The sequence below is a fragment of the Cydia strobilella genome, chromosome 3 (assembly GCF_947568885.1).
Source record: "Cydia strobilella chromosome 3, ilCydStro3.1, whole genome shotgun sequence".
Classification (NCBI taxonomy): domain Eukaryota; kingdom Metazoa; phylum Arthropoda; class Insecta; order Lepidoptera; family Tortricidae; genus Cydia; species Cydia strobilella.
Window position 1 is genome coordinate 8,971,830 of NC_086043.1, and position 26,382 is coordinate 8,998,211.

General features: G+C 37.2%; 2 protein-coding genes and 1 long non-coding RNA gene across 4 annotated transcripts in view; 1 reads left to right on the plus strand and 2 right to left on the minus strand.

The window, feature by feature from the left end:
- The window catches only part of LOC134755813 (uncharacterized), a 359,324-nt gene extending 345,888 nt beyond the window's left edge, over window positions 1–13,436 (minus strand). Inside the window, exon 1 of the long non-coding RNA XR_010129083.1 lies at window positions 13,405–13,436. This is a non-coding gene — a long non-coding RNA (uncharacterized LOC134755813). The remainder of the gene's footprint in view (window positions 1–13,404) is intronic.
- LOC134755800 (uncharacterized) lies at window positions 6,518–8,859 on the minus strand. 2 transcript variants are annotated; one of them, XM_063692407.1, is made up of 3 exons: window positions 8,648–8,859; window positions 7,977–8,191; window positions 6,518–6,777 (listed from the first exon to the last, which is right to left on the minus strand). In XM_063692407.1, exons 1-3 carry the CDS (start codon window positions 8,687–8,689, stop codon window positions 6,579–6,581), a joined length of 456 nt encoding a protein of 151 aa, XP_063548477.1. In that variant the 5' UTR covers window positions 8,690–8,859; the 3' UTR covers window positions 6,518–6,578. The 2 variants fall into 2 exon arrangements, with proteins under 2 accessions (XP_063548477.1, XP_063548478.1); XM_063692408.1 differs by having other exon boundaries at window positions 7,977–8,188; window positions 8,648–8,858.
- Window positions 13,437–14,221: 785 nt separating the features above from the next.
- LOC134756206 (uncharacterized) overlaps window positions 14,222–26,382 on the plus strand; it is a 35,451-nt gene continuing 23,290 nt past the window's right edge. The window contains exons 1-4 of the mRNA XM_063693035.1: window positions 14,222–14,400; window positions 14,485–14,594; window positions 15,614–15,704; window positions 16,350–16,535. Of these exons, the coding sequence (XP_063549105.1) occupies window positions 14,256–14,400; window positions 14,485–14,594; window positions 15,614–15,704; window positions 16,350–16,535 (532 nt within the window). The 5' untranslated portion in view covers window positions 14,222–14,255. The remainder of the gene's footprint in view (window positions 14,401–14,484; window positions 14,595–15,613; window positions 15,705–16,349; window positions 16,536–26,382) is intronic.

Sequence of the window (26,382 nt, forward strand, 5' to 3'; positions counted from 1 at the left end):
CGATTCTTAGTAGAACTAGCCCAAGGAAGTCCAGGTTTGTAAGTGTTAGGTATCAGTTTTTTTTTAAAGCGCTAAATATAGTTCTACAAGTAAAGCAATCCCTTACTGCCCAGCCTCTATAGTATTTTTCAAACTGGAAGGGTACGATGATAGATTTCATCTCCATACAATTTATAACCTAATAATGCCAAATGTTGCAAAATTATATTGAATTGAGATCTATCATCGTACCCTTGCAGTTTGAAATAGTTATTTACGATACAAGTGCGGAAAAGAGAAAATTCGAAACGAGTGGCGACAGATTAAAACACGACCGCAGAGTGTTTTAAATCGACACGAGTTGCGAATTACCTATTCGCACGTGTATCGTACAACGTTTTACAGTACATATGGCCCTTTAAACTTTCGACATATGCATGAAAAGTGCTCTTTACGCACTAGGGCGAGACAGTTGCACCATATGTACTGTTAAATACTTTTTAGTACATATGGTGCTACATATACGTTACCGCCCTAGTGCGGTAATTAGTACAATACGTGCATATGTCGAAAATGTAAAGGGCCATAATTATGTACTGTAAAACGTTGTACAATACACGTGCGAAAAGGTAATTCGCAACTCGGGTCGATTAAAACACTTCCTTCGGTCGTGTTTAAATTTATCGCCACTCGTTGCCAATTTCCTACTTTTCGCACTTGTATCGTAATGTACTAATAATAAAGTAGTAATTGTAAAATAAAATTAAAACTTTTTTTATATATTTTTTTTGGATTCAAGTAGGTACAGTGAGTAACAACATTGCATGGCCTTCTAATTATAACTATTATAGAAAACGGGATATGTATCATGTTTATTTATATTATTTATTTCTCGATATTTTGGCCGGTCTTGCAAGACCAGTCGTTGTGGAGATCCCTGGGGAGGCCTATGTCCAGCAGTGGATGTCTTGTTGGTGTAGATGGATTCACACAACAAATGAAATAACATTTTTTCATATTTGTTATCCGTAGTTGTCCCTGTACCTGAAAGAAAAATAATATCATGATAGCACAAAATCTCTAATGTTATAGGAAGAAAGATGAAGCAACAATATGGATTCTAATAAAGTTATCATTTACTTACCTAGTAATAATTGTGTTTTTCATTCATAGACAAAATTCCATAATTTTCATCCCCAGGAAATGTTTTATTTTACTTTATTGCAGTGAGGATGTCCTGATTTTTTCTGGCTAATGAAGGAAAACATTTTATTTCCAAGAATGCCTCTTCATTTTGCACAATACCTAAAAAAACCTAGAGTTAGTGACACATTGACTATTCGGCAACCAAAACAGTAATAATTACATTATATAGGTATTGTTCACTGCTTATATCTACCATTACGGAAGAAGTGAGAATTATTTTCTAAAAAGATCGGCACGAGAAAATTACAATGTACAATGAAGGAATGAAACTGTACCTACCTTACGAAACTTCACCATCATGAATTCCGAAAGTCTGAATTTTTCTGGATTTTCGCGGACCAGAACACCGATGATTTTTGTAACTTGATTTAGACGTTGCTACATATATTATTATACTCTTTGCGTTGCTATCATTTTCAATTTATACAAACAAATTGATGTCACAATAAACATGACCCTATGTGTCAGTGTCAACACTGTCAAATAAAAATGCACTAAACATGACGGCACTGCAAATCCTGCCAGGTCGGCCAGGCAACGTCGCCAACGTCATAGAGTGGCAACGCCGCACGCAACGTATTTGTACACGACATTTGTGACACACACATACGTAAAATTGATGAAAAAATTACGTTGATTTATGTATGATTTCTGTATGAAACAAAGTTTTTCTATTAATTTAGCGCAAACGAATATTCGAAAGTAGATAAATGAGCAAATATTTGTGTAGTAATAGTGTGTAGTGCCTTAATTAAAGCAGATTGAATTTTGTATGAAAATCGAACCACCTTAAGTACGACGGGTATTACGATACAGCGAGGAAATGCTGGTAACTTCTACTGTACAGACCGTGTCTATGTATAAGTATAGTATAGACTTATTATATCAAATAAAATTCAATAACGGCCGTCAGAGGACACCATATATGAAATCTAAATGTTTCTTCTACTGCCTAAACTATTTAACGGATTTCAATAATATCTATCTACACTGGCGCCATGCAATACAAATACAAATAGCTTGGAATAAATCACTACGGCCAAATAATGTTAAGGTAAAACCAGATATGGCCTTTAGTGAGTACCTTAGATAACTACCACCCCCAACCTCAATCAACTCCTACTGCCACTGTCAACCCTCTCTTACTCCCGCAGCTCATACTACCAGTTTCATTATTTGGCTTTGGTTTCATTACCTGCAAAAAAAGGTCGTATAATTCTAATTGGAACCTACGCGAAGGCTAGTCCAACGCTCAAAAAACCAGTGTAGGTGCCCTCTCCGATAACGCGTCTTTGTTACGCACCTTAATGACATATTTTAGACTGGTTCTGTAGCGTTCTAGCGTTCGACTCGCCGGCACTCAGTAACCGCACAGCCTAGCAATAGTTATTTGTTATACAAGGGTGCAAAGTTGTATTTTACCCGCGAGTGTGGAATTGATACACGAGCAAGCGAAAGGATTCTATAGTTGAGGGGAAAGTGAGGGGAAATAGTTATTTGTTATACAAGGGTGCAAAGTTGTATTTTACCCGCGAGTGTGGAATTGAAACACGAGCAAGCGAAAGGATTCTATACTTGAACCACGAGCGAAGCGAGTGGTTCTAAAAGAGAATCCTGAGCGCAGCGAGTGTTTTAACACACGAGAAGTAAAATACATTTGCACCCGTGTGTAACACAAAACTTTTCCCCTCATTATAGCGAGGAAAGTGCAACATCCACAGGCGTTAGATCATCTTCATCAACTGGAATCACTCATTTTTTTACGATATTATAACAAAAAACTCTCGAAATTCTGTACTTTTACGTGAGAAGTTTTAAAGCAAAATTTTTGTTGTCAATGTTGACATTTCTGACGTATGAAATGTCAATGATGCGTTTTGAAATTGCATCGACTTAACTTGTGCGTTCAGAATTATATTTAACATAATTATTAAAAAACAAACGTTTATTATGGAATTTTAAGGTTTATGAATTAAGATTATTAAATAAAGCTAAATCTGGTATTTTTTATTAAATTTTCAAATCATTTATCTAATGATAATTAATATCGAACGAACCATTATTATGAGCGTTTTACGTTTTGTTATCTGTCAAGCTACTTAAACTCGCTCTATCCAAGGTCAAATTACTTTCCCCACTAGTGGATAAAATGCGTTTTTCCCCGCTTGTTTTAAAGGATAAAAGACAACTTTCCGAGCTAGTGAGGGGAAAAATATTTTTAAAACAAGCGGGGAAAAACGCATTTTATCCACTAGTGGGGAAAGTAATTTGACCTTGGATGGAGCACGTTTAAGTAGCTTGACAGATAACAAAACGTAAAACGCTCATAATAATGATTCGTTTGATATTAATTATCATTAAACAAATGGTTTGAGAATCTAATAAAAAGTACCAAATTTAGCTTTATTTAATGATTTTATGTCATAAACCTTAAAGTTCCATAAGAAACGTTTGTTTTTTAATAATGATGTTAAATATAATTCTGAACGCACAAGTTGAGTCGATGCAATTTCAAAACGCATCATTGACATTTCATACGTCAGAAACGTCAACATTGTCAACAAAATTTTTACTTAAAAACTTCTCACGTAAAAATACAGAATTTCCAGAGTTTTTTGTTATAATATCGTAAAAAAATGAGTGATTTCAGTGATGAAGATGCTCTAACGCCTGTGGATGTTGCACTTTCCTTGCTATAGTGAGGTGAAAAGTTTTGTGTTACACACGGGTGCAAATGTATTTTACTTCTCGTGTGTTGAAACACTTGCTACGCTCAGGATTCTATTTTAGAACCACTCGCTTCGCTCGTGGTTCAACTATAGAATCCTTTCGCTTGCTCGTGTTTCAATTCCACACTCGCGGGTAAAATACAACTTTGCACCCTTGTATAACAAATAACTATTTTCACATCACCAATTCGAAAAAGGGGTTTTTCTTCCCTGCTAGGAGGGATCAAAGTGGCCCTTTTCTTCCCTGCTAGGAGGGATCAAAGTAACACTTTTCTGTTCTAGGACACTATTTTTGCATTTTTTTTGGACATTATTTTTTTAGCTTATATAATATTTTTAAACATCATAATTACCTCATAGGTGATGTGAAAAGCAGTATGTGTCATATGGTAGCAAAATTATTTCCATCTTGGGCGTAACACACTTGAATTACTTAGTTACTTACTAATTACTTATTAAGTTACGTAAGTAAGAATGTAGTTAATTAGTGAGTATTAACTTGCAGTGCCCTACAGGGTTCATAGCTGATCAAAATTATTATGTAACACCTTATTATGTATCTATGAAGGCAATAAATGACTGAATACTGAATCCCTCACTACGCTCAGGATTCTACTTTAGAATCCCTCGTTACTCTCGGGATTCTATTATTAAAATCGTTCGCTTCGTTTAGGATTCAATGTACGCCCTCGCCGTAAATATGTCATTTTGCTCCCTTGTAACACAATCTACTATTCCATTACTTCATTTTGAATCTTATTGCAATTACCAAATTCGAAACCTAAGCGAGGAGATACGTAAGTTGCTGTGCGAATCGCTGGTTCTCTCCAAGTTAAACTACGCAGATATTGTGTATGGGCCACGACTGTTGGAAAAAACTCGCCGTCTTATCCAAAGAGTCCAAAATGCTTGTTTCCGTTTTTGTTGTTTAATCCCGCCGAGAAGTCATATTACACCTTACTTAAACAAAGCGTCCATATTAAACATGTCCTCTCGTAGGCATCTACATCTTGCGAGTCTGCTATTTGGCGTTTTGAATGACAAAAAGCCCGAATACCTGTTTACCAAAATTCGTATATCCTCTTTCCATAAACGACACGGTACTCGTTCCACCAGACGATGTCTCCTAGAAGCACATCCACAAAACCGTTGCTTTTACAGGCTGCTTTCGGTATCTCGCAACCAGGTGTTGGAACAATATTCCTCCACCTATTCGTGTTATGAAAACTAAGCGTAGTTTCAAATTTCATTTCAAAAAATTCCTTTTAGAGAAGCAAAGTTTGGGAATTCCTCACGGTTACCTGGTTGCTGATTACCGAATTTAGTCTTAGTAATCCTGCTTAAAAATAAAGATTTTCTCTAAATCACATTTGACACTACATATGTATGCTAACCTCACTGACACTTCTATGTCACAACTATGTGCAAGCATTATATGTCCCTATGGTAGTTTAAACTGTGTCACTAGTTATTTATTAATAATTAATTAAGTGAGTACTAACTTTCGACTATTTCATTATTTTCCACTGTTTTTGTTGACGTGATCTGGTCCTGGCAGAAAATCTGTGCTTTTCCTAATGGGTGAAGCGTAATACTGAGCCAGAATCTTTTTGTTTTGCTGCGACGCACACAGGATATTTATTTGTATAAAACAGTATTTATATGTATTTTTTCCTAATCTGTATGACTTATTTGTTGTTGTAATTTCTATTTTTTTCTGGATTGTTCTGTATACCTATGTCATATTTGTATTTGAATATTTTGTGTGTATTGTGGCAAACAAATAAGATAAAGATAAGATAAAAAAAACAGTTTATCTATCAATCTATCTAGTAATTCGTAATTAATTGGGTCGTAATTCAATAACTGGTTAAAGCGACCCAACCTTTATATTTTATGCAGTTAAGTAGCAGCTGTGCGGTTTAACTTAACAATAGACAAAGGATTAGCCGTTCGGGGCTAGCTACCAATCGAACGCTCTATTTTAAATAATGGTGCTGGACGCTAGCGGCTCGCCGGCAGCCAGACTAACTGTTAGCTGTTAGCCGATTGTGAATGTGCCTTGAGTATTTCAGTTCAGCTACATCTAAGCAAACAGGTGCTTGGTTTTATTAAAATGATTACAGCGGAATTATATTAAATATAACTTTATTTTCAAGTTTTAGTAAATAATCAAAACAGACTTTTGTAATTTTATGTTTAAATACATTTTGATTTACCGATTCCACCCTTTATTTCTTCCTACACTGTCAGTGCATTTAGTTGAGTGTAGTATTTGGTTCAGCGGATTAGGTAAGAGTTTTAATTGTATTATAATCTGATTATTCACTATTAATCCTGCAAAGTTACATGTAACTATATCATACTGGCGAGTTGCTTGAAATCATTTGGTTCTTCGATATCCGTCTTACGCCTATTTATCTTCTACTTTCCAAATAAGCAGAGGTTACGACGGATGAAGGTGAGGGAGTGTGCGAACAGGATGAAGAGCCGTAGCAACTAGGGCACCTTCCACATGTCTCGCCAGTTGCGGTCGGCCTAGGTTTTATCAAGGAGCCCCTGGATAACGCAGAGATATCACGGAGGTTTCGAACGAGTGTGCAAGCAGTAAACGCGCCTGGATACCTCGCGGCCCTTTTACATGTCTTGTGACCTGCGGTCAGTCTACGCCTCATCGAGAAGCCCCTGCATGACACAGAGGTAGTCGATGGAAGTGGCGAGGGAGTGTGCGAGCAGGATGGCGCGCGTGAGCACCTCGCGCACCTTCCACACTTCGCGCGCACGCTGCACCCGGAACACCAGCCCCAGAGCACGCTGTCCGATTTGCAACAGTGTGAACCGCCAAGGTTGCACCAGCCACCAACTGACAAAAATGACACCTGGTGTTAAGGTTTTGCATGAGTAAACAATAATTTTCACTAGGATTCTTATCCTGTATTATATAATATCCTTTTTTTTTCGAGAACCGTTAAGCTTTCAATAGATAAATTGTAAAGATAGAGTCGCATCTCTTTCGTTAGTAGGCACCTAAACGAGCATGCACAAAAATGAAATAACTAAATGCAGTTGCAGTTTTCTTCGCGCAAATACCATGCCTAGCCAAAATTTAACAGTTGTTTAAATATATATGACCTACTTACTTACATGGAATATGGAACATAATAATATCAATAATGCGAAAATCATCGTTTGAAAAAATTATTAGGCCAAACGTTAACAGCATGCAAACACACGCAAATCTATACCTATATAAAATGAGAATATGCATTTATATTAGCCAGGCACAAACACAAAAACACGGCAAAATATTCCTATACCAATGTAATAAAATCTTGGGAATCGATTTTGTACATAATAGTATTATGAAACTTAATTTGCAAGTGTTCCGAATAATAATACAATAATTTGGTACTTATATAAGTACCTATCATACACCTGATCCATATCAGGTGTATGATAGGTACTTATGGAGCCAGGGGTTGAATTGTGGATTTGTCGATAGCTAATACATACTAGTAAAGGAAAAACTCAAGTTTTAGCTCAAATTATTCGTTTTGACGAATCCAATTTATCCAATGGCGAAAAGGTACTTAACGAAAATCGAATTGTTAGTGAAAACTTTTTTTACATTTATTCTACCATATTGGGGCGATCCAATCAGTTACTTTTAAGATGACAATAATCATTATAAATTAAGGTACGGTATTGTATTTCCTACTTTATAATTGTGTATACGCTTATTATCTCCTTGTTTTATTGTTCCAACTCGATTAATCACATAGGGCCAGCATAACTCATTAGATAATATACATACATATATTGACTGTATATGTTCAATAACATGTATAAATGTTGTAGGTATTACTGTGGCTTGGGTATGGGTGGGGTGAGGTTGGGTAATGCGGTCTCTGAATCAAAGTCTGAAATGGCCAGATTTTAACCGTCATTATTTTCATTCGGCAGTTAACCCAGTGTGATTCCAATATAATTTAGATTTGAATAATTCTTCATAACTAAAATAAGTAACTAGGTATGAGTATGACACTACTACCGAAAAATTACCTGAGAAATAGTCCTTCAAATGTTAAGTATGTGAGCATCATCACAAAAAGCGGGTAGAGAATAGGCATCATGAACAGTAGGCACATGACGAGCGTGCCAACGATTTTGAGGAAGGTGGGGAAAGGCGCACCGTAGCGCCACATGGTACACACGTCGGCGGCGAACTCTCCCGCAAGCAGGCGCAGGCGGCCCAGCCGAGACGCGGAACGCAGCTGCTGAAATTAACTCAGGCATTTGAATTCACTAGGTATTCACCAGTGACGTGGCAGAAAACATATCTGCCTGTAGACAACACGAAGCTATTTAACTTGGTTTTCCTTTCTTCCCTATGAAAAGTCGAATTTGTTTTTTTTAAAGTCATAAAAATAATTATTTATTTAGTTATTTGTGAGATGGTTTGTTTCCGGAGAAATAATGTTAATAACTATACCTATAATATATAGGTACATGTACCTCAAAAACAGCACCCCTTCAGCACTCTCCCGTGGCAGATTTGCCCTAGAGTTTGCACTTAGGTAATATGTACCTAGTTACCTACACGTTTTACCTTTACGAGTCGGGGGCCCAAGAAAAAAAACTTTTGCTAATCATAAATGTTTGAATTATTATATGAAATTTTACTTATAAAAAGTGATAAACATCAAACTGAACATGTAGGTCATGAACTTTACTTGAACCATTAATATTTTGTTAGCCCGGAGGTATGGTTTCATGTTCTGTATTTTGGGGGGATTCAGCTTGCTCCTTGCTCCGCGTCTTCATATTATTTATTTCACATGGAGGGATGTTTGTTAAAAAACTGTAATTATTTGAGGGCACTTTTGTGTTGTGACATTTTGCACATGCTGAATGTCATTGTCACTTAAGTACCTACAGATGAAACATGGATGAAACCGACCAGATTTTGAGTTCAAGAAGTTTTAATTATAGGTATATGTAGTATACAAAATATTAACATATAGAGACGTGGAATGTATGGGCACAGAATAAGGAAAGGAAACTTCCTACAAAACCGAAGTTTGACAGCGGTTCAGGGTCGAATCATGATGTCCCTTTCTAATATATGGCACTATCCCTTTCGGCTATTTAGGGTTGTCAAAATTGAGGTCATTATCTTATCTGCCGGGCTAGCACATGATTGGCGCGAGATTATCTCGCCGCGACATAGACTACCCGTCCCTCTTTAATTCATACAGTTAGTAAAAGAAGGGTAGTCTATCTCGCGGCGAGATACTGTCGCGCCAATCATGTGCTCGGCCTACTGCGGTCGTGCACGGAAAGGGACGTCAAGTTGTGCCAACCCTAATAATTGCTCAGAGCAATGCTGAGCCGAACGGAGCCGAGTTTGCCCGAAGCTAGGAGTTTCGCACCCCAGGTATGGGGCCCAATACATTTCACGACTCTTCTCTTTCCGAACAGATTCTAAATACACTTTTTTACTAGAATACCATCAGGATGAGTATCTAATAAAATCTTTGGGGTTGTTCGCGTCCATCCTGCATTACCTATATATATTACAAAACCTGTTTCAAAAAGTCAAAAACCTTTTTTTTAATACAGTTGCTCAAAAAGTGCTACTTTTCGTGGCTGTTTAGCGTGCGAAAAGTTGGTTTTCGCGAACTTAGTGCTTTTTACTTTTCCAATTTTTTTAAATTTATACTTGTTCCAATTCATGACTACTTATTGATGAGTGTTTATATTAGTTTCCTTTAAACGTTGTAATCAACATTAAAACCTACTGTTAATGTAAGAATACGTAAAATATGCATATTTCATATTTTATTACTTACCTCTTCATCATTATAAGTATTATAACACGTTTATTATTTAATGTTGAAAAACCGTTCTTAATAAGTTGTCTGAATGGAACGGAACGCCTGTCAAAGAAGAGGCGTATTTTCTTACTGCAAGAATGTTTTAAGTTTCCAAAGGCAACATTCGATATTGTTTATATAAATATACGATACACAAATAATCGTAACTAACGATATTTAGGTAATAATAGTACAATGTTTTAATATTTACAATTGTTTCTGTCTTATAGAACATGCATTTGAAAAAAAAAAACTTTAATTGAAGTGGGTTCAATAATAATAACAAAATCTACCTATATTCTAGTCGAATAAAAGCTAGAAAAACACCTGTTCATAATGTCAATGTCAATGATGTCACAGAATTAATAATATAAAAAGTTTCGAATTCCATTCCTTAATACTTGTTGCTTTTCTTGTTTTCTCGCAACTGTATTAAAAAACGTCGTTCGATACACGTGCGGATATGTCATTCTTCACTCGTCCCGAGTCTTGCCACGAGCCGTAGCCGGTACTCGTGAAGTAATGACATACTTTCCGCACTAGCATCGAAATGTACTATTATGTGTTTTCCTCAAGGGAATGATTTTTTGTTGCGGCTTTGAGTCACACAGCCATGGATTTGCGATCTAGAGTGCATATCTCTACTAGTTGCAAGCGCTCAAAGGCTGCGGTGACTGCTTAACATACTTACTTTACTCTTTGGTTTAACATCAGGCGGCCCGCACGCTCGTTTGCAACCGTTGCGAACTTGAATTCCTTAGCCATATAGGTTTTGTCTTCACATCAACTTCATATTGGACACCAATATGTCGTTTTTACCCTTTGGGTACGGAACTCTAAAAACTACGAGTCATTATCATTAGACACATTCATGACACATTTTATCCAAATTCGTTCATTTGAAATGTTGAGCAACGAAGACTTTAACATCCAAACTGAAGAATTTATAATTGTAATAAGATGTGTTACCTTTTCTCATTGAACATGCATGTACGAGTAGGTATCTGGTCCTGTCCGTGTCCAGCAAACACAATAAGATATATGGGTTCCCTGACCGTACTTTATCGTATAATAAAAGTGCATAAGCGCATCTTCGCATAATCAAAATATAATATAAAGACAATATATAAACAAGTGATAAAGACCAGATTGTGCCAGGTCATGGACATTACTTGAACCATTAAATTTACGTTTAGTTAGCGTGGAGGCAAGGCTTGTTTTGGAGGATTCAGTCAGCTCCTTGCCCCTCCCCTTCGTATTATTATATTATTTATGGCACGTAGGCGGGTGATTTCAAAGAGGAAAGAGACGCGACATACGAAAAAAAGTTGAAATCATTCCTTGCAGAAAAAGCATACTACTCAGCCACAGAATTCCTAGATGATATTTTTCATAAGTAATTAATATAATTTTGATATACCGCTATTATAAGGCTTGTTAATGTTCCAAAGTTAGTACGTAAGTAAACTTATTAATACTTAGCTTAAGAAAATGTTTGCAACACCCTTCTGGGGTCCATGTGATACTTATATACTCTGTATTTTTTTGTAACAACTTTTTACCATGGTGCAATAAACGATATTATGATTATGATTATGATTAAATAGATATAACTCCGTAATAGATAGAAACAGTCTAAGGAAAAAACTTGCCTCGAAAATCAAGAAAAATTGATTCTCGATCAGATGGCGCCACTACCTTTGGCCTACTCTCGTATAGATGGCGTTGACGGTTTCGTATGTTATTTAACAATTGTAACGCATATCACATGGGTCAAAATAATATAAAAATAACCAATGCAAATATTGCAAATATAAAAAATCATTTATCCATATATAAATAAATTTTTTGATATTTTTATTTTTAGTTTTAATCGTGTGTCGATAGATGGTAATGAATTTACTGTGGCTACAAAATTTACTATGACAATACCGCTCTATCCTATTATATCGGCTTTGCTTTATTATATCCTCTTTGGTATTAACTGATTTTTAATTCGAAAATATACTTCGTTAATTAGCTGCCGGAACGGATCTTTGAACCACGCTCCGGGTCGTTCCTGGTGCAGAGGCTGCCCATCGCAATCCAACGCGGCAACACAGCCAGTGATGGGCACCTTTGATTTTTTGATTGACCCATCCGTTGATGTGCGGGGTGGACTATACCAGTAAAACTGTAGGTTTATATCGTTGTTAGAATCATAGAATTATTTATTGTATGTCACAAACAAAAACTAGTTATACAGGTGGTACATACTTATTATGCGGTTAGTTTATGTGACGGCCCGGCCTGCATTTGTGTGTGCATTATATTCTGTAGGCTATAGGCTCTTACAGTAAAAGCTCTGGTGGCCTAGCGGTAAGAGCGTGCGACTTGCAATCCGGAGGTCGTGGGTTCAAACCCCGGCTCGTACCAATGTGTTTTTCGGAACTTATGTACGAAACATCATTTGATATTTATACCAGTCGCTTTTCGGTGAAGGAAAACATCGTGAGGAAACCGGACTAATCCCAACAAGGCCTAGTTTCCCCTCTGGGTTGAAAGGTCAGATGGCAGTCGCTTTCGTAATAACTAGTGCCTACGCCAATTCTTGGGATTAGTTGCCAAGCGGACCCCAGGCTCCCATGAGCCGTGGCAAAAATGCCGGGACAACGCGAGGAAGATGATATAGGCTCTTACAAGTCTGGCAAAAAAGAGTAGAAATTCATGTACGTTACAACAAATTACAAGCATGAGGGAGTGCGTTCGCAGCGCTTTGTACGTCTTTTTACTACTACTTACACTTTTTAGGGTTCCGTACCCAAAGGGTAAAAACGGGACCCTATTACTAAGACTCCGCTGTCCGTCTGTCCGTCCGTCTGTCCGTCTGTCTGTCTGTCACCAGGCCGTATCTCATGAACCGTGATAGCTAGACAGTTGAAATTTTCACAGATGATGTATTTCTGTTGCCGCTATAACAACAAATACCAGGCCTCCGTCACTCACTCAAGGCCACGCGCTATATGCCCACCGCTCGGCGTATCGTCGACGATACAACCGACAGAGGGCCGCCGAACGCCCGCCTGAGCGCTCGCACCGCACGTTTCCCGCGCTTACGCTTCAAAATGCCAAAAACCACGTAATTATTGTTCAGTAGTCAAAAAACATAGGAAAGTTTGTCGTTTTTTTCATTGCCGAGAGACGAAGAAAGGTGAAAATACTAATTTTAAATCTATCTTTTTGAATTTTGTCACCATTTATTTCTTTGAACATAAGTAGGTAAATCGTAAATTAAGGAGTTTTTCGAGTCTGGTATTAGAGTGTTGTTTTTAAATATTTGATTGACTAATAAAAAATGTGGTTGACATTCGTTTTATTACAATAATCATCATGGGTACAACCCTAGCGCATTCTTACGATGACGCGTTGGCACGTGACTCGCACGGCGGGCAACGTAGTCTCGACTCTTTGTGCGCATACTTATGGTACATTTTTAATCGTCCTGAGAACCAGGTATTATTATTAAGATTTTGTAGGCTATTATAGCGTAGGTATTTTCGCTGTTGTATGGGAATGAGGTATCTGTTACGTAGTAACTATTTATTAATCTGTGCAAATACTAAAAAGTACGGAACGGGCGAGTCCGACTCGCACTTGGCCGGTTTTTTTTTATACATTCTAACACAAATTGGCTAAGCCCCACAGTAAGCTCAAGAAGGCTTTGCGCGTATAACATATAGGCCCGTTGAGATGTGTTTAAATATAGTAGAGCTAAGCTAAAAAAAATTGTAAAAAGAATAAATAAATTTGTAAGTTTAAAAATGGAGCACAAAGTTTTTATCATTTCTACGCGGGCTAGTGTAAATATACTGGATAAAGGATGACTTACGTCGTTAGACCGGGCCGTGTCCGGGCCGGAGCTACCGGCGCTTACTTTTCTATGACATGATAATCACGTGGTGCTTTCCATAGAAAACGAAGCGCCGGAAGCTCCGGCCCGGGCGCGGCCCGGTCTAACGTGAGTCATCCTTAATACCTTGACTTATATCATCATCTTCCTCGCGTTGTTCACGAGGTTTTTTGTCACGGCGGCGGCGGTTACATTGACTTTTATATTAACCAAAAAATTGGTGCGCAAATGGCGGCAAACAGAGTCGGCATGCATGTTTAGTGTAAATAAACGTTCGTGTTAGTGTAAAAATTCATGTGCATGCGCAATGCTGCAGCGATGATCAATTTTTTTCAGTTTAGGTATCTCTAAGTTAATAGAAAATACATAAAGTCTATAAGTAACGACGTGGTATGCAATGTAGAAGTGACAACAATTATTTGATGATAGATAATAAATAATAAGCGTGCCACGTGCAAAGTACGAGAATCTTATCGAGGTGCATATGTTTATATCAGTCAGTCCTTCCCGATAAAGTATGTATTGTAAGATCGGAGCGCGATGAGACAGTGCAGCAGTACATTATAATAAGTAGTGATGTTGTGGTTGTATTTAGTGGGACTGGCTTTTGCCTTATATTACGTTAATAAGTGGATTCGAAGCAATGAACAGTTTGAGAAGATTCCAGGTCCGCCGGGAATTTATATTGTTGAAAATGCTTTGGACTTTTTGATGGACCCTGGTTTGTACCTACTGTTGTTGAATATTTTTCAGTGTTTTACTAATTACGTTTTTTTGCACCTATTTAGTTTCTTTTTTCTTTCAGTTACACTGTTTTATTACTTTAGGAAGCTGGGCAGTCAGTATAAGCAGTTTTTTAAAATAAAACTTGCATCCAGGAAATTTATTATAATATGCAATCCGGAGGATACCGAGGTGCGTTCAGTTATATTGGATATATTAATAAAAAACCGGCCGGTCGGGTTCGCCCACCGAGGGTTCCGTACAAATTTAACTTTATTTTTACAATTTACAGTTTTCAGATTTTTCCCTGTATTTGTAGTGTAAGACGATATTACTTGCCTAATTTCATAGTTCTAATCTAAGTCAACGGGAAATATAATAATATAATATAATATATATAATATCAAATTTGATTTGATTCCCTTGCGAGTGTCGAAACGTTTTTTGCGGCATAAACGGCCGTATATTTTTTTACGTTAACATAGAAGTTTGATTTTTTACAGCTTAGGATAGCAAAGGGATCGTAGATCTGAGTACATGGTTTAAATTTCAACTCAATACTTCCACGCATTCCCGAGATCAAGGGTCTTGACGTGACAGGCAGACGGACGGACAGACGGGCGGACGGACAACAAAGTGATCCTATAAGGGTTCTGTTTTTTCCTTTTGGGGTACGGAACCCTAAAAAGAGAAAAATCACATTTAAGAAAAAAAATACTATTAAATTTGGATACCTAAAGTTTTCTTTTTCTTAAATCAAATAAATACCTTCCTAAACATACATTTTATATCGGACTTGGCGCTTTGATTTGTCAATAGTATTTTTCATGCTACTTCAGTCAATCTCAGTACTTTTTGTACCGAGAGTGACTGAAATAGCAAGACACGTTCGTTCATTCATTCGTACCTTTCCGTGAAAATACGACGGAAAACAATTATGCACTAAAACTATGAAAACGGATTATATCGCGTATATTGATATATACCGCGCGTGTGTGTGTGTGTGTGTGTGTGTGTGTGTGTGTGTGTGTGTGTGTGTGTGTGTGTGTGTGTGTGTGTGTGTGTGTGTGTGTGTGTGTGTGTGTGCGTGTGTCGCGTATACGCGATATAATCCGTTTTCATAGTTTTATTTCATGAGTAACTATCGCGGTAACCGAAGACAAGTTATGCACTATATATATAACATTGTTAAAGATTTTTTTGTCTTTAAGGCGATTATATCTGGCACGAAGTACAACAAAAAAGGTTTTCTGTATGGATTTATAGAACCATGGCTGAAGGAAGGACTGCTGTTAAGCGATGGTAAATTTATTCATCTTTTATACGTTTTGATTATATAAATATACACGCTTGTCTAAAACAAGAGTGCAGTGGCGTAGCTAGGGAGGGACAGGGGGGGGGGGGCAAGTGCCCCGGGCGCCATCCAAGAGGGGGCGCCAAAATGGGCAAAAGGCAGCAGCAGGGAAACTTTTGTCAGTCGTCAGGGGGCGCAAATTTGGTGACTGCCCCGGGCGCCATATCCTCTAGCTACGCCCCTGCAAGAGTGACATGTACAGTAAGCTGCTGAGATAACTGACCCCCCCCCATTTTCCTCTCTTGCCGAGAGGGGGGGAGTATTTGGCCCTACCCACTAAACCCCAACTCCAACTCCGGCGTTTCACCCTCTTTGCCGTTCGTGAGGGCGCATTGGGATCGATAACATTCCACCACGGCGCCCTTCGGCAGCCCCGGCTTACCCCCCCCCCCCTGCAAACATAAATAAATAGATATTATAGGACATTCTTACACAGATTGACTAAGTCCCACGGTAAGCCCAAGGAGGCTTGTGTTATGGGTACTCAGACAACGATATATATAATATACAAATACTTAAATACTTAGAAAACACCCATGACTCAGTCAATTATTTTATCCCTGACGCTTACTGTACATGAATATATATTACAGGAGAGAAATGGCAACAGCGCCGGAAAATTCTGACGCCGACTTTTCATTTCAATATTTTACGCCATTTTAATACGATACTAGAAGAAAACTCACGAAAATTGGTAAACCAACTTGCTACCGAGGTCAACAAAGATAAAACAGATGTTTCCACCTTTATTACCGAATTCACGTTGCACTCAATATGTGGTAAGTCGTAACGTAAGGTATGTTAGGGTATTACCCTAAGTAATAATTTCCTAAGTAATACTTTCATACATATATACAGCAGTGTATGAAGACTGCTAAAATCTCTTCCTTTTGAATTACCGTCCTTAAAATGAATCGAATAATGGAACGAAATAATTACATACAATAAAACATTATTGCAGTCATAATAATTTCAAGTTTGACAATCACTGCTGTATTAATGGGCAAAGATCGGATTGTTGCTTTCCGATCTTTACCTGCAAGGGCGAAGATCGGAAATCGGTCTACCGTAAACCGACCCACTTTTCTAGTAGCATTTCGTTTTTGTAAGGGTCGCAGTTCTAACCTAACTTAACCTACTTTTCTGGTAGCATTTCGTTTTTGTAAGGGTCGCAGTTCTAACCTAACCTAACCTACTTTTCTGGTAGCATTTCGTTTCTGTAAGGGTCACAGCTCTAACCTAACCTACTTTTCTGATAGCAGTTCTGTTCTGTGAGAATCGCAGTTCAAAAGCTACCCACCCACCTAACCCACTTTTCTAGTAGCATTTCCGGGTCCGAGTCTGGGTCCGGATCCGAGTCCGGGTCCATGTCCGGCTGTCCGGGTCCAGGTTTGGGTCAGAGTTGGGGTCCATGTTCAGACCCGGGTCCGGGTCCGAGTCCGGGTCCAAGTTTGGGTTTGGGTCCATAAGGAAGAGAACAAATCGCCAATCGTGAACTATGTGTCATTGAAGAGTTCCATACTGATCATCATCAGCAGTTCCACTTCATCAAATGTCACTTTATTAAATGTAAATGCTGGATTTGTTGATGAAAATACAAAAATCACTATATGTATGCCTTTCACATTTGAGGAGTTCCCTCGGTTCCTCGTGGGTCTCATCATCAGAACTCGAGCTCGACAAAAATATGTCTTAAAAACTTAAGTTGCTTAACAAACATAAAGAAGTGGACAAATCGCCAAACGTAAACTATGCGTTATTAAAGAGTTCCATTCTGATCATCATCAGCAGTTCCACTTCATCAAATGTCACTTTTTAAAATGGAAATGCTGGATTTGTTGATAAAAATACAAAAATCGCTATATGTATGCCTTTCACATTTGAGGAGTTCCCTCGATTCCTCATGGATCCCATCATCAGAACTCGAGCTTGACAAAAATGTTTCTTGAAAACCTAACTTGCTTAACAAACATAACGAAGAGGACAAATCGCCAAACGTGAACTATGCGTCATTGAAGAGTTCCGTTCTGATCATCATCAGCAGTTCCACTTCATCAAATGTCACTTTTTAAAATGGAAGTGCTGGATTTGTTTATAAAAATACAAAAATCACTATATGTATGCCTTTCACATTTGAGGAGTTCCCTCGATTCCTCATGGATCCCATCATCAGAACTCGAGCTTGACAAAAATGTTTCTTGAAAACCTAACTTGCTTAACAAACATAACGAAGAAGACAAATCGCCAAACGTGAACTATGCGTCATTGAAGAGTTCCGTTCTGATCATCATCAGCAGTTCCACTTCATCAAATGTCACTTTTTTAAATGTAAGTGCTTGATTTGTTGATGAAAATACTAAAATCACTATATGTATGCCTTTAACATTTGAAGAGTTCCCTCGATTCCTCATGGATCCCATCATCAGAACTGCTTTTTGACAAAAACGGGACCAATCTGTATGTATATACTTACAATCAAAAAAAGAATTTTCAAAATCGGTCCAGAAATGACGGAGTTATGGAGTAACAAACATTAAAAAAAAACAAAAAAAAAATACAACCGAATTGAGAACCTCCTCCTTTGAAATCTTGAAGTCGGTTAAAAATATAAGCAGCTGCACATTTTAACCGACGATTATAGTGTAAGCTGTACGCAAAACTAGCTGTACTAGAGGTCAAAACAATTTTTTTGACCCGCAGTTCCTAAAAAAAAATCCCTTGGGTATCGTATCTGCAGTCCAGTTCCATAAGTCTCGTAAAATAAGTACTTATATTGAAAAATTAAAAAAAACTACATTAAATTATTTTCAAAATTGCTTTCTTGGGGTTACATATGAGGATATCGCGTATCATTTGTGGTATATTGTAAAAAACAGCCATATCGTATCAGCCATGACTTAATTGGTATGTTTTGTAAATTATTTTTGTTTTAATAATATAAAATGGCTGAAATGTAATGATGTGGTATATTTTTAGAATCGCCTCAAAAAACCCTTTCATACTAACCACACACGATGTTTCTGAAAAAAAAAATCTCATACAAGAAAAAAATGACTCCTAAGGGATTGTTTTTTAAGAACTGCGGGTCAAAAATTTTGTTTTGACCTCTAGTATGCGTATGCCAAATGACTAAACTGTACATCGATTTGCGGTTTTTCTTTGAAATTGGGCTCGTACGGCTTCCACTATTACTTAACTTACGTTCTTTTTACAAGCTTTTATTTAACTTGCCCTGTTAGTATGTTACTTTGTTAGTTAGTGTGGGTTAGTGTGGGTCTTGGAAGCTAAATTTGATCCACTTACCGATTTCCGATTGAGCTGACGATTCGCATAAGGTGAGTTCGGCTAAGTTTCGGACGATTTTAGGTGGGTTGAGATGATGTTGTTTTTTTTTTTTTTTTCTCAGCTTTTGGATAGGGTACGGACATGATTTAAGTACAGAATTGATAATTATGAAATGCTCTATATAATTGAATTTTATTATCTTTCTAAACGTCATAGTGAGCGTGTAATGAGTGTTTAAATATAGGAAACAAAATAAATTGACAGCATTCTTTTTTTACCTGGTGGTGTAAGAACGGACGGGCCTATAAGTTCGGCCCTATTGCCGGTACCATAAAGTTTACCATTGCAAAATAACCGGTTTTACTCACAGATTCATATATAGAAGAATTGGCCTAGCAGTAATTCGGGCTATCATATCCGACCCATTTTTTTTTTTTTGCATTTTTTCCGTCCGATCTTACACCATGCGCTCAATTTTCAAGAACTTATGGTTGTCAAACTTTTAGGTGTGGGGTCAATGAACCCATGTGGGTCAATGAACTACGTAGGTTCATTGACACCTTAAGCGCAGTAGGTTGAAAGAGGGTGATAAAATAGGACATAAGGATAAAATAATATGAAAGTGGAGGAATTAATACGACCAAAACTTAATCAATTGCAGTAATATCAGTCTATAGGTACTTTGGCCAGTGTGTGTTGCCAGTGATGACATACGGATCTGAGACGTGGGCGCTAACGATGGGCCTCATAAAAAGGCTCAAGGTCACGCAAAGGGCGATGGAGAGAGCTATGCTCGGGGTTTCTCTGCTCAGAAATGATGATATCCGCAGTAGAACTAAGGTCACCGACATATCTCGCAGAATTGCAAACCTTAAGTGGCAGTGGGCGGGGCACATTGCTCGCAGAACTGATGGCCGGTGGGGCCGGAAGGTTCTGGAGTGGCGTCCGCGTACCGGAAGACGAACTGCCGGTAGGCCTCCAACGAGGTGGAGCGACGACCTGGTGAAGGTCGCGGGAATTCGGTGGATGCGAGCGGCACAGGATCGGTCGGAGTGGCGAGCCTTGGGGGAGGCCTATGTCCAGCAGTGGACGTCTATCGGCTGACATGATGATGATGATGATGATGATGATAGGTACTTAATAAACTTTCCAACGCCATCTCACATAACTACGAGTATGATTTCGTGTGAGAAAACATCTCTCGATCTTACAAACAGGCGAATTCGCTTTGATAAGCACACATTTTAAACCAAGCAAGAATTGATTAATCAACACAACAATAATATTTCCAGAAACCATTATATTTCTTTAACATTATTAAAATAATAATAATCAACAAACAAATAAACCTACCTCTTCATAATTACAGCAGATAGGTAAATAAAAATATTTATAATTATTTATTCATAAAGAGATCAGTTACCTACTTAAGTGTGCAATATTAGACGCTTATAGGTATAGTAATAAACATTAATAATAAAAAATAGTTATAACAAATAATAGTATTACTTATTACAACTTGGTTGAATGCTGGGATAGGCTATGGATTTAGGAGATAACGAAGATGTGATATTTGTCCAGGTTTTCAACTAAATTGTACCTACGCCTTTGGTAATTATTACTCGATTAAATACTACAGTTAACAGTCATTGTCTTTAAATATAGTAGTTTATAGTAGTAGTACTTTAGTTCTTTTGTATTGATACTTTATAAGACTTCACAGTAAATACACATTTTCTGGAATAATTATATGCGTAAGAACGCTGGCATTCGACGTTTCACATAGATAAAGGTTTGTACTTGTATTTAAGCAAATATCAACCTGCTTTCGTGTGAGAGTACGTCCCTAAGTTTTACAAACAGACTTTGTAAGTTATTGTTTATCAGGTATAAATCAGCCTTTAAAAAAACAACAATCTGACTTCAACATTCGGTAAGTACCTACTTAAGATAATTAAACAATAATCAACAAATAATATATAATTATTATGTTATCAGTGGAGTCTGATTCCTAGCCTAGCATAATACTGATTTGTAGCCCTCTTGGTAAACTGTAATCAACAAATAATATATAATTATTATGTTATCAGTGGAGTCTGATTCCTAGCCTAGCATAATACTGATTTGTAGCCCTCTTGGTAAACTGTAATCAACAAATAATATATAATTATTATGTTATCAGTGGGGTCTGATTCCTAGCCTAGCATAATACTGATTTGTAGCCCTCTTGGTAAACTGTAATCAACAAATAATATATAATTATTATGTTATCAGTGGGGTCTGATTCCTAGCCTAGCATAATACTGATATGTAGCCCTCTTGGTAAACTGTAATGAACAGGTTTTTCTTATTTAGCTATGAGTACTTACTCTAAAGATAAAAAAATACAACCGTGTACTTAATTACTTGAATTGACTATAGATTAATAACATATTAATCATCACGTTAAGATACTTGAGATACATGAATAAGTTTTATTGGTTCGGTTAGTGCTTGATTGATTCAAAAGAGATTGATTTTTAAAAATAACTGGAGTCCTCATCATTTATCAAGGTATATTCCTCGGGGTTTTCATTAAATTGGAGTAATTCAATAGTTTTGACCACATTAGATACTGGAACAAAATCTTGGTCTTTGCGTTTCGGAATCACGAACTTTATAAAATCATTTTTTATTATACTCTTATAAAACCAAATGGCGTATTTTTGGGTATTTTGATTGATACTTTCTATCACTCCGACATAATACTTCCATCCTTGTAAATGGTAGCGGCATAAAACAACGTCTCCAACTTTAAACGTTGTAAACATGTTTTCGTCATCACGCTCGTCTAATTCGTCACTATTATGTGTACTTTGTAATTTCCGTTTTTTAGGTACATTGTCTGAACTAGCCTCTAATGCATTTTTGCGTTTTGTATGACTGGCAAAGATATCAAAACACTTGTCAATCCGGTTTAATGTAACGTGCGAATGTGACGTAGTAGCTTTAGGGCCTGTAGGGATATAGAACGCCTGATTTTCTGGTTTAAACCTAATAGACGACAAAATTGTGACTTTTTCGTTTCCTACAGAAGGGCAGCTTAGTTTTTGGCAAGATTTACCGATTTTCTCAGACGATTTAAGGGCACTGCTGTCTATCTTCTCTATTTGTTGGTTACCTGTTTCTATTTTGTTTTCTGCTTCATATATTTCTTCCACTATTTTTTCTATCTCCTGCTCTCTTGTCAACTGTTCAAACATATCAATGTTATAATTATTCCAAAACACGTCAGGTAAGGATTCTAAGTCTGACTCACTGCGTAAGCTCATTACTGTACTTTCTGGCGTTGTGTCGATACTAGAAGATACTTTACTTTTTTTCGTTGGCTTTAGTGCACTCTTAGATTTTTTCTGGTCTTCATTGGAAGGATCATTTTCTTTTCCAGGTTGTGATTTTTTACCTTTTCCTTTTTTTGTTGGATATCCTGTATCACTATTGTTATGTTCGGTCAAAATCATAGATGTCTCCGTCGTAATTTTTGTTTTTCGAAGATTCTTCTTTTTTTCCTTGCTATTTTTCACTTGTTCATAATTTTTGTCTATCTCCTGCTCTTTTGTCAAATGTTCAAACATATCAGTGTTATAATTATCGTTCAAAAACACGTCAGGTAAGGAATCTGCACTCTTAGATTTTTGCTGGTCTTCATTGGAAGGATCATTTTCTTTTCCAGGTTGTGATTTTTTACCTTTACCTTTTCCTTTTTTTGTTCGATAGCCTGTATCTCTTTCGTTATGTTCGGTCAAAATTATAGATGTCTCAGTCGTATTTTTTGTTTTTCGAAAATTCTTCTTTTTTTCCTTGATTTTATTTTGCACTTGTAATCCAGAGGGCCCTGCTATTTCAGTGTCGGAAGTGTTAGAATCATGTTTTTTACTATGTGCATTAGGCGTTGGTTGGGCTTTTCTGGCCATTTTCTTTTTTTTGTCTAAATCAGGTTTGTTTGTCTTTTTTGATTTGTGTATTTGTTTGTCCTCACCTATTTCTCTTGTTTTTTGTTGTTCTATCAAGGTATGTGTTATAACTTCAGCGCCTGTAGCAACGCGTTTCAATTTGTGCATGGTTTTATTGGACTGTGTTCGAGGTTGCTGTGTGACTTTTTCAAGTAACAGTTGCTCAAATGAAACGGTGGGTGAATCAGTCTCAGTCATATATTTATTTATAACACCTAGGCATAGCTTGGTAAGAGGTATCACACTTTGTTTAGATACTTGTTCTGTCCATCTTTTGTAAGAATTTGGGTCATATGTTTCCTTTGGGATAACTGTTGGGTTAAAAGGGTAGATACCTCCTTTTTTAAATCCACTTTGTATAACCTTTGGTGTCATTTGGTGCCAAGCATCTGCAAACAAATCGGCAAGTTTTTGAATTTTCTTGCCTACATTTTGTCGTTGCCAGTCAACAAGCTTCATGTCCCACGCGTTTTTAAACGATTTAAAAACTGCCAGGTCTAGCGGCTGCAATAAGTGGGATGTGTGTGCAGGCAATTTCAAAATAGTTATATAATTCTCAACGGCTAATTTTATTACCCTTTCATCGAGGTGAGTTGTATGACCATCATAAATAATTAGTACAGGTCTTTCATGACCCAAACTTGGAATCATTATTTTTGACATATAATTGTAAAATGTTTCTGTGTCAATCCACCCACGTTTAGTTGCAGCATAGGCAACTTCGAAATCATGCTCCGGTTTAGGTTTTGCTATCCACTGCTCATACATATTCTTGCCTTTATATATTAACAGCGGATTTATTTTTTTACCAGCTGCATTTACGGCTGCCAAAACGGTAATATTCTCTCTGCCATTGCCAGTCGTTGTTCTTACGCAAGGCGCACCAACTGCACCAACTATTTTGGTTTTAGTCGGATCTAAACAGACAGATGTTTCGTCTAGATTCCAAATCCTGTGAGGGTCATCAAGTTTCAACTTTGTTAAAGTGTCTCCCAATAGTGAAAAATACTCGCTTGTTACAAAAGGGTCTGTACATTGTTTGCGTAGATATTCCACCGATTGTGGTTTTTTGATGGATAAGTGATGCCGTTTTCGAAACCCAATAAACCAATCCTTACCGGGTCTGCCATTGCGAAATGGAGTCGATAACCTATTCCTTTGTATGAATTGCTGGACCAGATCTAAAATTTCCTTTCGCGAGAGCCCCCAGCCCCACTTTTCAATAGTGCGAAGACAGTCCGCTAATGACTTTTCCTTTTCGGCTGGAATGATTGTTGGCCTACCAAGGCTAGTACTCAAGTGACCTGTTTTTTGTCTCACCCTGTCATTGAGTGTAGAAGTTGGGATACCATATATTCGTGATGCTTCACCGTTAGTTAGCTCTTTTCGTCTAACTTTTTCGATAGCGTTATTTAAGTCTTGTTGAGAGTATGAAGCTGGCACGTATGTCGTTGGCATGATGAAGAAGGCTAATCTGTAAAAAGTATAATATATGTGATCATAATGTTTCTTGTGTAGGTATATGCATTTAATAGAATTAAGAATGAAAATATAAAATATAAACCCATCAAATTTAAAGCCTGGCCAGGAATATATGTGTAGTAGTACTCTTTATTGTACAAAAAGAAACATTAAGCAGGAAAAACACACATCATTTGTACAAAGGCGAACTTATCCCTTTCAGGGATCTCTTCCAGTTAACCTGTGTCATTCTCAATCAAAAGGTACTACATTGTCGCTTATGGATTCCGAGATATCAATGATTTTGTAAATCAAGTCGAAATGGTCGAAATTTTGTTTTGTTCAGAATAAAAGGTTATAGAAAATAATCATGTGTATTGTACAAAAGTTGCAAATTCAATCGGTATCTTGGAAAAAAACACGCTTAAAGTTTAATGACTAGGGCACCTCATTGTCGGTCGTCCTTACGATCGACAATCAAGTACCCTTGTCGTTAAACTATTTCTTTAGACACGATATAAATAAATGTGACGTTCAGATTTAGACTGCACGAGCATTACTGCCGCAGTTTTGCAGCGTGATATTACTGCTAACTGCATTGCTGTCGCAAATGTCAAACACTCGATTCGTCAGTTAGAAACATCAATCTTGAAAATTACGGCAGTTATGCAATCGGCAGTAATGTAGCGCTGCAGTAGACTGCATTACTGCAGCAAATGCAAAAAAAAATTTTTTTATCGCGAAATTCATATTAAATTTGACGTTTCTTGCAGTAATTTCACGCTGCAATGTGATTCGATTACCTACGCATGTTCCGTTATTAAAATGTATTAACTAAAAATCAAGAACAACTCATCTAACCTAGTGGCTAAAATATTCTTATATGCATTCATATCATAACTTCCCTCCAATACATTCAGAAACGATAAGGTAATGGTCTATAGGATATACCTATACCTATAGTAAAATATACGATGCAACCACATATCCAGGTTTATTAAGAGGTTAAGAGGCCTACCTATTAATAAACCTGGATATGTGGTTGCATCGTATATTTTACTCTACGGGATCGATAACCGATACTGCAATTACATTCAAATTTAGAACATCTGAGAAACAAAGAAATTTGATATCACCTCTATTCTAATATCAGTCGAAATGACGTTTTATTCGAAATGAAGTGTCAGTTGCAAACAATTTTGACAAATCTAACTGCAGGTGCCATGGAGACTATATAAAGGAGCCAAATCTCTATGTACGAAAAGTTTCCATCAAAAAACAGTAATTAGGCGGCGCCACCATATACCGAAATACTACCAAAAACAACCTACGTAATTTGGTCGAGTTATTTGTTGCCTTATATGGTTCATGTTATACTCATGTCCCAGAGCCTAACTAGCGCCACCGGAGAGATTAGGAACTATTATTTAAAGCTGAAAGCGGTCACTTTTGCAACAATTCTGCTATAAGAGATTGGCATCCTTTCTATACCATCCATAGCAGGTGCGTAACGTGCGGTGCGTGAAAATGTTTTCATTTACCGCCATTTTGACATTTAGTTGATCTTTTAATTAGTTTGTAAGTAGGTATAAAATGAGTTAGTTTTGTTGAAGATATGGATGTAGGCGACGCGTACGCCAGCGATACACAGAAAAAGAACAGACATCAAAAAGTAATACAAAAAATGAAGACATACATAACTCAACCAATAATAATATTAAAAAAATGCATACATCGATATTCATGTGTCTTGGCGTCAGCAATATCGTGCCCCTAGATGCCATGTAGGCTAGTTTTAAATTGGTTAATAACATGGTATTCGTAAGTCTTCTTTTATTTTTAAATTAATTTTATTAGAATATAGGTAATGCCTTAACCTTATAACCCG